General features: G+C 39.6%; 1 protein-coding gene across 2 annotated transcripts in view; it reads right to left on the bottom strand.

The window, feature by feature from the left end:
* Positions 1-8,084: 8,084 nt before the first annotated feature.
* The window catches only part of TRIQK (triple QxxK/R motif containing), an 88,890-nt gene continuing 84,891 nt past the window's right edge, over positions 8,085-12,083 (bottom strand). For both annotated transcript variants that reach the window (XM_054017975.1, XM_054017977.1), the window contains exon 5: positions 8,085-10,842. In XM_054017975.1, the coding sequence (XP_053873950.1) occupies positions 10,729-10,842 (114 nt within the window). In that variant the 3' untranslated portion in view covers positions 8,085-10,728. The remainder of the gene's footprint in view (positions 10,843-12,083) is intronic.

Raw genomic sequence — 12,083 nt, 5'->3', positions numbered from 1 at the left:
TCCAGCCAAAAACTATGTTTTCTCCAAGAATACACCTGTCACTTCTGTGGGAAAATCCGCAGGGCACGAATTGGGCTCCTCCAACACTTAAAAACCCACCAATGAACTCCCTTGGCAGACATCATCCTCGCATCGAGGGATAGCTGAAGAAGAGATATGCCACATGCAGCGAGTCAAGTACGTGCATTATTTCTGAGGCCTTTTCATCAAACCAATCTTGATGTTTCCTTGTGCTAAACCCTAGCATGTAACTGTCAGAACTGAGGGTTATATCGTGAAGCTGGCTCCACTCAGCCTCAACATCCATTACAGGATTGTCTGAGGATAGAAAAGCCTCTGAAATCATTTGTGCAGTTCTTTCTGTTTATCTAAGAGCTGGAGCTTCTGGACGTTAAGTTTATTTATGGTTTTGGCTCCCTACTGGTGCATCTTGGAACAGATGGCTAGCTACATTTTGCTCCGCACCAGTCTTTGGTCAGACCAACACAGACCAACAACTCATCAGCCTGGTCAGGTTCACATCCTGCAGATCACAATCGGACATTATGACAAAATCTATCAAATGCTGGTGGCGGGAATGAGGCTGTATCTATGTTGTTTTAAATCTGTTTGCTTGCTGGAATACAGTATTAGTAATGACCAATCCATTGGCAGCACAGGTGGAAAGAAAAAGAGTACCATTGGAATTTTCACTGCCAGTGCCATGGTGGCCAATGACATTCTTCCAGACTGTATAATTACAGCTGACTCTGGCATTAAAATCTCCCAGGATTATGTTTGTCATTGAGTGGAATTGATCTAATGATGCTTTTTAGGTCATCGTAGAATCTTTTCTTTGTTTCTATGGGATTTGGCACAGTGAGAGCATATGCACTAATGAGCATAACACATCTTCCACTGGACTAATATGCAGAACCATAAGTCAGTGATGCCTTTTGGTAGAGAATCCAGCTCCTGTGAAATGGATGTTCAAATGGCAAAAGTAACACCTGACTGGTGCCTTTTGGCAGCAGTCAAACCATCCAACAGCAGATATATCCGGCACCAACCTCTTCAAGCTGAGACTCATCGGCGAAGTGAGTTTCACTGAGAGCAGTGATGTTAAGCTCATATTTGTTCAGTTCTCAGCCAATAATGGCAATCATCCTCCATGCTCAGGTATCAGTGTCCAGAAGCGTCTGGACATTCCACGAGGCAGTATTGATGGTGTGTTTTATATACTTCACATTCGTTGTATTTTGACTGCAGAGTTGGATGATCAACTAGCCACGGTAAGCTGTCAGGTCAGGAAATGGAGCAGGCATTGGTTAGGGATCCTTTTCTCCCCTTTCCTCAGATTGGGGAGAGCAGGGCTGTCCCTAAAAAGGGCTGCTGTGATGCACGGGCAGGATACAAATGATGCAGCTTCTCCAGTGTCTATGATAAGCAACCATCATGTCCACACCACCATGCGTGCAGGTTTGCGACCAGGCATTCCCAACAGTATCCTCTGTCTGCCCCCATTGCCACTCCCCCATTGCTTCAGGACTTGAGACTTGCTATACAAACTGACTACTTGCATATTAAGTGGAATTAAGTATGAGGGGTTGTGCATCAGCCAATCCCACTCTCTCATCCTGGCCAGACAAATGCCCAATTGGTACAGAAAACTGCAAAAAGCAGCCGGTTAGGATGCAGCTATTTAACCCTTAGGTAGGGGCTAATATGCCACTTTAAGAAGTTGTACATCTTCGCACTGAAGGATAGCCACCTTCACCATTTAACCCATGGTTGGGACTATTTACCCTTATCTGGGGCATAGTAGGTGAGTGCCAGGGCATATTCACAGACTCATGAGCCTGCACACTCTACCTCAGGGGCCCATGGTGCTCTGAGATCTCTTGCACATTTAGCCTGAAGCTGCAGTCAATTTCCAGCTGGTGCCATGGGAAGCAAGAGTTTTGACCATTGAGAGGCTATGTACTAGCAAGAAGGATTCACATAATCTGCCTTCCTTTTGCCAAAGCTACCTGGTGGCCTGGAACAAAGCAACAAGCAGAAGGCAATCACACAACACGACACACGGTACGAGATACGTCACACAGTCCTGTATCAAAGCACCACCATCCATCTAGCAGTACATCTGTCTCCAACCCCCGTGGATCCATCAAGATCTGTCAACACAAAAGCCTTGGGTTTCTGCTCTGAAACTGGAAACCCCTTGCCACAGAATCTGATCCAGTTCTTCTGTCTCTTGTTAAACAGGGCTCACGTACAGCAATCTTACTTTAAAAGGTTTGTTTTCCATATTGGAAGCGTTTATCACTCTCCACACTACTCCTCGTTTTAAGTGAATGAGATCTCTCTCCAACTGGTAGAAACTGTCAGAAAATAGAAGAAACTTTTAAAGTGCCACTTTCTAGGAAAACTGTGAAGCCCAGATTATATGCAGAGTAAAATGAAGCCTTGGAGACCATTCTCCCCTAGGCAGATGTTACTGTACTTGTAATTCTTGTACATCACCTAATGCTATGGTGATATGTGCTATATAAATGCTGATAGATAGTCTAGATAGAACTGTTCTTTCAGGCTTTTTAGAGTGGTGAGAGGGAAGGGCACAACGGGACCTACAGGTCTGGTCTATAGTTCAGCGGAGTGTTGATAGCTTCATTGGGTGGAGTGACTGAGCAATTGAAGGGCAGCCTAATTTTTTCTATTAGTCTGAACTGATTTGTACCATTTGTATTTACATTATTGCACGTGTGCTTTGAGTTTTGACAGGCACACTTTAAATATCTAAATAAATAAGAACGCAATAGTGATTTTTTATTTTTTTTCAATTTCTGGGAAATACTGAATCATTTATTAGTATGATTTATGAATCTGCTGAGTGAGGGACAGAGCTTCTGCGCTGGTGCCAGGGCAGCTCAGGACATGAACCATAGTTCTGAAGGTCACAATTAATATCCTGGTTCCTCCCTAACTCCAGAGGAAAGTAATCTTCTACTGGGCTATGCCAGTAGCAGATTAGTTCCCATTCCATGCTGGTTCAGGTGCACTGGTCCATTCACAAGGTTCCACACTCCATCCCAAACCCTGGTCACATACTCTCCACTGAGCTGTGCAGGAAGGGAATGGAAGCTACTCTCTCCCTCTTTGCAGTGTAAGCAGTAGCGCACATATACAATATAGGGGAAGGAGGGACATCTATGCCTCTTTACATCCCTTAGAAGGCATGTAACAACATGGAAGATCTTGCCCCCAATATTCATATTGTTTTCTTAATTGTACATGTTACACACTGTCCAAATCCCCTCTTCCTTGGAGAATTACTCTTTCATCCCAACACCCTTGGTCAGGACAATATCTTCTGCTTCAGATTTAGCACCTTTGGTTATTTATATAAAGTGACAGCTGTGTCTCATGGGTGTACATAAATACTAATATTAATGACATGGTATGGTAAAGAACGTTTTTATTAGCATGAGTCTTAGATGGCCACAGCCATGAATGACTAATACAAACTCTCTCAAATGTGTAGACATGGCCTTTATAATCACATACCATCCACCATGTATTCTGAATATGCCACCAATGTGGTAAAGTAGAGAGAGCATCTACATTCAAATTCTATTTTGTGTTGTATTTCAGACTTTCCAGTCTCGCATGCTATCTGGTTGAAAATCTCTGAAGGCAGAAGGTAAACTTTGCTCATGAGGAGTTTAGATACTTAACTCAAAGTATTAAAAAGTGTTCTAAAAAGAGAACAAAACTTCTCTTTTGGTAGTGCCATATCTCTTCTAAGACCAACCTTGAATTTGAGCATAATATTCCCCTCTGGCAGAGATCATAAATGCCAAATTTCCAATGCAATGGATTTTTTTTTTTTTGAGGAATTTGAGGGAAGGGTTCCCTCAGTTTCCAGCTGGTGACCAAGTTATATCATCTAAGAACAAAGCAAATTTCCTATGAATTAAAAGCAGACAATGGTTATTTTGTGAAGTGTTCTCATGAAGAATACAACCAAATTTTGAAGTCAATGAGGTTACTCGTGTTTAAAGTTAAGATTGTACTCAGTCTTTAAGAATAAAGCAAGATTGTCAGATGTTCACAAGTGTAGATCAGGTTGTAAATTGCTGTGCCTTCTAAAATAAACATAAATCATTTTGAAAATTTAGTAATCTGCCCTAAGAAAGTTGCCTGTGTTTGAATTAATTCTTGAATTTAGTAAAGATTTGGAAGAACCCCCATGTTCTTTTGTTTGTATATCACAAACTGCTAGCATTTGAAGGACAGATACAGTGGCACAAAGGTAAAGAATTGCTGGAGCAGAGCAGCTTGAGAATACCAATGATTAATGAACAGATAAAGATACATATGATTGCCTGCCGTTTTAAAATGAGCTGCTACCAGCTCATTAAGCTGGTGAGAACTCTTGAGACAACTGTTACAAACAGCCTTGCTTTGAGTCGAAAACGGTACCATCTTAGTTCAAATTAGAGACCTTTAAGATTACAACCTGAGAGGAATCTTAATAAATTGCATTTCTCACAACAGTGGGCTGATGTGCAGACTCACCAGCCAGGGAAGGAAATATAAAGTCCCAGTTACAGATCTCTTCACCTTCCTTTCTTCAGGACTCTCTTTAGTTCCAAAACACAAACAAAAAATCTCAAACTACTGGGTATAACCAGCTGAGGCCTTTCCAGCTTCAACTGGCAGGGCAGGGAGAAGACAGGATACTTTCCTCCCCAGGATAGCATCCATTGCTCCAGCTTTCCCTTCCCTTCCATAACCCTCACCAGAGGAGGCTGGTGACAGGCATGAACCTATCCTTACAAGATGGAGGGCTTTTACAACTTGTCACACATGGGTACTAAAGAAGAAAAACATCTGTGTAGACACAAGCACTGGTCATGATTGCTGAAATTTGAATAGGAAAAACCTTTTTCTAGCATCTTGCCCATCTGAACACACATCCCAAATATCAGAGCATCCAACTATTTGTGATAACAAATCACAAATGAAGGGTGGTAGAAGATTCTCCCCATGTAGGATGAACTGTGTTTTGCTCTTCTTTACCTTCCAAAAAACCTCAGATGAATCAGTGGAATTTGGCTCTAAAGCCAGCACAACAGGTGCAGGGAGGGTCAACTCTGTGCACAGGTGATCATATGATGGTGTAAACCAGCATAGGGGCTCTTATGCCACTCCCCCTCTCTACTGTTAGTGTAACAGAGGGAAAAGGGTGTATCCAGAGAAAAGGAACATGACTAGGATGCCCCCGTGCCATGTCAATGCTCAGCTGTCGTTTCAGGCCCTGTTTGCAGCTGGTATACACGGGAGAAACCCCGTGGCTGCTGTAATTCAGGACAGGGGGATAAGCTCTGTAGAGATGAGGCATCAAAGTCAGGAGAGTGACACACACACACACACACACACACACACACACACTTTCATCCAAACCCCCAAGATCCTCCCAAAAAGATTTCTGACATCAGACTTAAAGTGATAATCAGTTCTCCTTTCTTCTTCTCTCTGTCACAGTGGGATTGTGTAACCAGGGTTACATCGGGATTGTGACACCAGGGTTACATCAGCCAATCATCACATTTTCTATTGTCCTCGCTCCTCATGCCTCTATGCTCTAAAATCCCTATATTCTATCAGAGATCATCAAACCTCGTCCAGATCCAAGCTCCCTTCTAAAATTATCCCAAACTTCAGCAGATCCAAAATCCATGCTTGGCCGATCTCTATAATGGTTCTGAACAAACATTCCTTTGTGAGTGTTTGGAGTAAAATATGGATTTTGTCACTTGGGCCCATCTATGAACTGTAATTCATATTTTGAGTGATTTAATAAAAAGACATAGAAACAAATCTATTGCTCGAATGATTTTTTGCAGAGGGCTTATCATGCAAAACCGATATAACATGATTATATTTCCAGAAGTTAGAAAAAATACATCCATGCAACAAGTGTCCATTAAAAAGGAGCCTTTCACATGAACTATCGTTCACTATCACCAGTTATTTGATTGGTCCCAACATCTATAGTTCATTGTTACAACTGTCAAAATTGGCAACCACCAAGATTGTTGTCTCAATTAGGGACAGTAAACAGATTGTCCTTATTTTTAATGAAAAAATCTAAAATGTAATACTTCACAGTTTAACATGTTTATTCATCTAAACGAGCTAAAAAATAATGGTGTGACATCTGTTTGAGAGACACTGGTACCTAACATTTTGGCTGTCTCTTCACCAATTTGGTTGTCATTAAAAAAAAAAAAGAGAGAGGATGCTGTCAATTAAATGCATTGACATACTGTATAAAAATCCTTTTCTGTTCTTGGAAATATGTACTAAACATATAGCCTGGTGTGCTAAGGCAAAATAAGCAGTAAGTAGGATGAAGGAAAGAAGCACAGTGCTGCAAAAAATGCAAGTCTGTTCCCCTCTCCCAGGGTGTCAACAAACTCAATGTTGTACACACAATCTTTGCCAGTTTATTCATTTTATGGATTCATTTCTACAAATGCAAGCATAATCTACTATGCTCAGAAGCAGTCCAAATACCATATTTCTGCACTTATTGCAATCCCATATTGTTATTTGCTGAGTCATAGGAATCACTGGTTATTATGCTAGCTTATATAAAACTCTAAATGCCATAAAATCTTTATTTGTTGGGATTCTAAATTGATTTTAAGCACATTCCACTTGACCTTGAAAAATAAGGACTCAATTGTGCCTTGTTGGCACAAGCCCATGTTGGAAGAGTATGGAGTACTTCCCCATTGGGAGTTGCTAGAGGCTTCTTGCTCATTTGCAAACGGACCATACATAATCTAGCCCTAAATTAAGTGATGAACCCCTTCAGTAGTAGTAAATTTCACTGAACCAGTATAGGCCTTTTAGTTCAGTTTCTGCCCTATCCCATTAGAAAGGATCATTTAAATTATTTATTTTTAAATATAATCTATGATCAAGTGGGCAAGTCAATTATTATCCAGAGTCAAGGACTACCCTGAAAACCTAAGCAAACAAAAGAACTATCTCATATGTTCTCAGTTAGATGTAAATGCATAACCTTATATATGTCATCATTGCTACAGCTAATTGGGTAAGTTGATAGGGCTATGCTATACACAGGATCACATGGTGCCTAGTTAACAAGCTTCAGTGATCTTTAAATAAAGCACCCTTCAATGAAATTTTAAATACATCTCTGAGGCCCTTGTTAGAGAGATAATTACAGTGCATCCCTCATTTCCAATAAAAACACATTCATGGATTACTACAAATATAGGTAGTAACTAAGTGGCAATGCATACATCCTGTACTATTTGTACCATTGTAACCACCATTATGGAGTTCTTAGGCTTCCAAATTCTGCTTTTACTTGCCAAAGAAAAAACAGGTACTGAACCAAGCTGTATTACTCAGGATCATTTCTAGCAGCTACAGTCCCTCCAAAGGCAAAACATCTACGTAAGTGGGGAGGTGAAACAGAGCAACAACCCTCATTCTTCTGCAGGACCTAGAGCCATTCATCACTGCCCAAAAAAGAGGGCATGGCCAGACAAGCCTAGACCAGCTGGAGCTGCTCTGAGTCAGTGCATCTCCTAAGCAGCTTTGCTGGCTAGGAGCCTGGGCTGGAGTTTAAAGATGCACTCCATAAGCAGCGAGCTGCAGCAATACTGGAGCCTGCTCTATCCCCAGAGTTGAACTTTCTCATTTTGTAGCTGCCCCATGGAGTTGAGTCAAGTTCAAGGTGGTAGCAAGCCATATACAATTACTATTACAGTATTTTCTATCGGTTTAATATGATCAGGACCAAAACAGAGCATTTCCATTTGTAAAATGTACTGTATTTGAAGAGACTAGAACAGAAGTGAAGCTCTCTGTTACATTTTCAACATTTAAACCAGGGGCAGGAATCAGTTGCTTTGCTCCAAAACTTATAAACAGTGTGCATTCTTTGGTAGTACTGCTCAAACTTGTATATTGTGTTATCTAAGCTAATTTAATGTTCTTTCAAATGTACGTTTCATAGCAATGCAACAGATCCAACTTTAATAAGCGCTTTCAAAAAAGTACAAAGTTTAAAAATTCATTTTATTATTAAAATAGTCCTTGAGCTACAGTTACAAAGACAAATGACCTAAAAAATTATGGGATTGGTTCTGATCTCAGATATATACATAGGTATCGTCATTAGAGAGAGAGAGAGAGAGAGAGAGAGAGAGTGCACATCTAGCATGCATTTGAGGTGCTAAAAGCAACTTCACTTAAAGATATCAGGAATGGATACCTGCTGTGCTCCAAAAGGTACACTGGGAGACATAATCACAGGCCAGATTTTGCTCTCACAGTAGTGTGAGTAATTAGGAGTAAGCAGGAGTAATTTCACTGAAGTCAAAGGAGTTTGTGAAAAGAGGTGTAAGCAAGACCCAACTCAGGCCCTACGTTTAATGCATTTGTGTTTATAAATTAAAAAATAAAACATGCGGATAGTCTGACTAAAGCTGGGACATCTGCTATTAACAACCCCCTGTCTGTAACTAATGGACTGAAAGCACAAGTGCAATATTTTCCATGTATTTGCTGCAATATTCTCCATATATTCCCATGTGCACTGGGCATGATTCTCCTCAGATGTTCTAAGCAATAGGCAACTCTCTAGTTACATGTGACTTAGTTATGTCTGTCACCTGAATGAAAAATAGCCAAATGCAAAATGCAGCACTTGAGAACATAATGGAGATTTGTGATACTTTCTAGTCTAGGGGTCTTGTGGTCCATAAACCAATATATAAATTTCATTCATCCACAGATGTAGTTTGGTTTTTACTTGTGACTCACACAATATAGGAAATGTTCTTGTTCTAATAACTTCAAGTTACTATTTTAAGTTAGAAATATTCTTCTTTTCATTTAACTGTTTCAGAACACAATATATATGGCAATATAAAATACTTAGCACTTCTATTTCATGTCTCATACAAAGCGCTGTACAAACATTAGCTACATAATCCTTACAGCATCCTGTGAGTTAGTGGAAAATGGAAATTGCTTGTGCAAAATGAAAGAGGACTGCAGCATTTTGAGACATGTGGTATGGCACTCAGTGAAGTGAAAGGCATGTCACATCCAAAATGCCAGCTTGTGATTGCCTTTCACTACACTGAAAGGAATGCCACATGTCATAAAAGGCTTCACTCCGAGTGCTATATGTTGCTACACACTGGTGGCATATATAATATTACTGGACTACAAGTACTAAAAATGTATGATTTGGGGGATTTGGTGACTTGAAAATTTAGAGAATGAGAAATAAGTATAATATTTCCTTTTCATACATATGTTGGAGATGCTGGTGTATTCTGCATTTCTAGATGAAATGTGTCCTGTATTACACAAACCGAATAAAAAGTGTATCCTTAGAGACTCATAGAGTATATAGGCATCAATACTGTATGGTCTAAAAATTAGCCATATTGATCTAAATTCCTGAACGAGGTTTTAAGTGGTGATAATGGGGCTGTGGGCCAATTTAAAATAAACATAGTCTTATATACTACACTATTAGTTATGTTTTGGTTTCTCTTTGCATCCAAAATCCTCATGTCAAATCTAAGTCTAACTTGGACACTTCCAAAAATAGTTACTAAACAAAGGGAACTCAGTGGTTTATCCCTTAGTTATAAGACTGTTATATAAGAGAAATTATGGTTAATTTGCCAACAGAGTTTCTAAGAGTTCTCTGGGAGTCAAGACTCTTCCAGTTTTGGGGAGTATGCATGAAAAAGATTTGTTAGCTGATACAACCCCTTACATTAGTTTGATGGGGAAAAGATAGTATAACTGGAACACAATTTTTTACCACATCCTCCTAATGAGAGAAGCAAGTTGCTATTGCAATTAGCAGGAACAGTATAATTAAAATAGAATTTCATCTTTATATCAATAATAGAGCAGTATACTAATTAAAATCAACATCAACTGAACTTTCTACATATACCAGTTCACACAGCCCAAAAGGCAAGGAACTCTGTTTCAGAGGCATATGTTAATAATGTTCGAGCTTCTGTCATCCAGGTGCCATTTCTGACAGAGCACATGTGCACTGAGCAGTTGGCAAGGAATGAAAAAAGATTACTGTAGATACATGTGCATATAGAATCTAGGATATAAAATAAGCCCTACAGGAAGTGGGAGACTGTTTCTAAAAAGAGAAATTACCTATGACTTCCTCCATGTGTGAAGAGTGAGAGAGTGCAAGACTGAGGGTGGTGCAGATGTCCTGGAAATACAAATCAGTAAAGCAACGTTTATTTGGGGACTTGTTTTTTCTTTTGTATTTTAAAAAAAGGAAACCTAATTTCACTATTGGGAAGTTTGGATTCACATTAGGACAGACTACCCAGAAGTCAGTATCTACCCTTTTCAATACCAACACCAATATGCAAAAAACTGTCTTTTGGCATCAGAGTTCTCAGCCTGAGAAACAAATAATGTAAACAATTCATTTAATTCATAATAGTACAGCTTTTGTTTTAACTTAAGCAGCTTGCGTTGCATCAGTCTTCTTTGCCTGTTCTGCAGATATGAATTTTAAGAGCAATTGAGATATTGCATAGTATTATTATGCATTAGAACTGTGTGTTCCCAAGCAGTGTTGTTCAAGGTAGTTGCTTTTCCTGAAGAGAATCTGATGATAGGATAGATACATTGCATCTGCTAGTTTTCATTTGGATCCAGATCAAGGTCAACTTCACTTGATAGATTAAGATAAAAGAAAGCGTAGAAAGCCAACAGAAATACCAGTATTGCTGCAAGGACAAGGGCAACTTCCTGTACAAACGAGAGAAAAATTTTCAAAACGATAAAATGTTACACACGGTATCATCATTTCAGATAGATCAGGAACAAATGTTACTTTCCATCTGTATCAAGCCTGCAGAAGTTAAGTTTTCATCAGACTATATAGTTCACACAACCAAGTGGCTTTTTAATTAACACTTCTTTCTGCCACCATTTCAGCATGTTATGGAAAAATTGTACTTAATGAGATGATCCATTTTTGGTGGGCGAGATGTATCCTTTTTGGCAATCAACACAGACAACGTTCATAAAAGAATTTGTAGGTTTCAATGCAAATTTGAGCAATGAATTTGGATTGTGTTTGGCTATTTTTGCATTTTCTAGAAATATGATCACTTTTTTCATAGAGATGTAGATTCCTAGGCCAGAAGGCACCATTGTGGTTATCTAATCAGACATCCTGTATAACACACACTGCTAGGGTGACCAGATGAGGGGAAGAAATTATCAGGACACATGGGGGGGGAGGGGCCCGCCGGCAGAGAAAAAAAAAAAAAAAAAAAAAGCCCAAGTCCTGACGGCTGAGCAAAAAAACCCACAGTGACGACGGATATCGGGACAGACACCGAAATATCGGGACGTCTGGTCACCCTACACACCACAGAACTTCCCCAAAATAATTCACAGAACATATCTTTTAGAAAAATATCCAATTTTAAAAATTGTCAGTGGTGGAGAATCTACCATGACCCTGAAAAAAGAAGAACAGGAGTACTTGTGGCACCTTAGAGACTAACAAATTTATTAGAGCATAAGCTTTCGTGGACTACAGCCCACTTCTTCGGATGCATACCATGACCCTGGTAAGTTGTCCCAAAGATTAGTTACCCTCAATGTTAAAAAAAAGTTACACTTAATATTGCCAGTCTGAATTTCTCTAGCTTCAGTTTCCAGCCATTAGATTGTGTTATACCTTTCTCTGATAGACTGAAGAGCCCATTATTATATATTTATTCCCCATGTAGATATCAACAGACCATAATCAAGTCATCCCTTAACCTTCTCCCCCGTAAGCTAAACAGATTGAGCTCCTTAAGTCTATCACTAGAAGTATGTTTTCTAATCCTTTAATCGTTCTCGTGGCTCTTCTCTGGATCTTCTCCAATTTATCAACATCCTTCTTGAATTGTGTGCATCTAAACTGGACACAGTATTCCAGTAGGGGTCGCACCAGTGCCAAATACAGAGGTAAAATAACCTCTCTGGTCCTA

The sequence above is a fragment of the Malaclemys terrapin genome, chromosome 2 (genome assembly GCF_027887155.1).
Source record: "Malaclemys terrapin pileata isolate rMalTer1 chromosome 2, rMalTer1.hap1, whole genome shotgun sequence".
NCBI lineage: Eukaryota > Metazoa > Chordata > Testudines > Emydidae > Malaclemys > Malaclemys terrapin.
The sequence above is the reverse complement of the archived record's forward strand: the minus strand, read 5'-3'. Positions and strand labels throughout refer to the sequence as shown.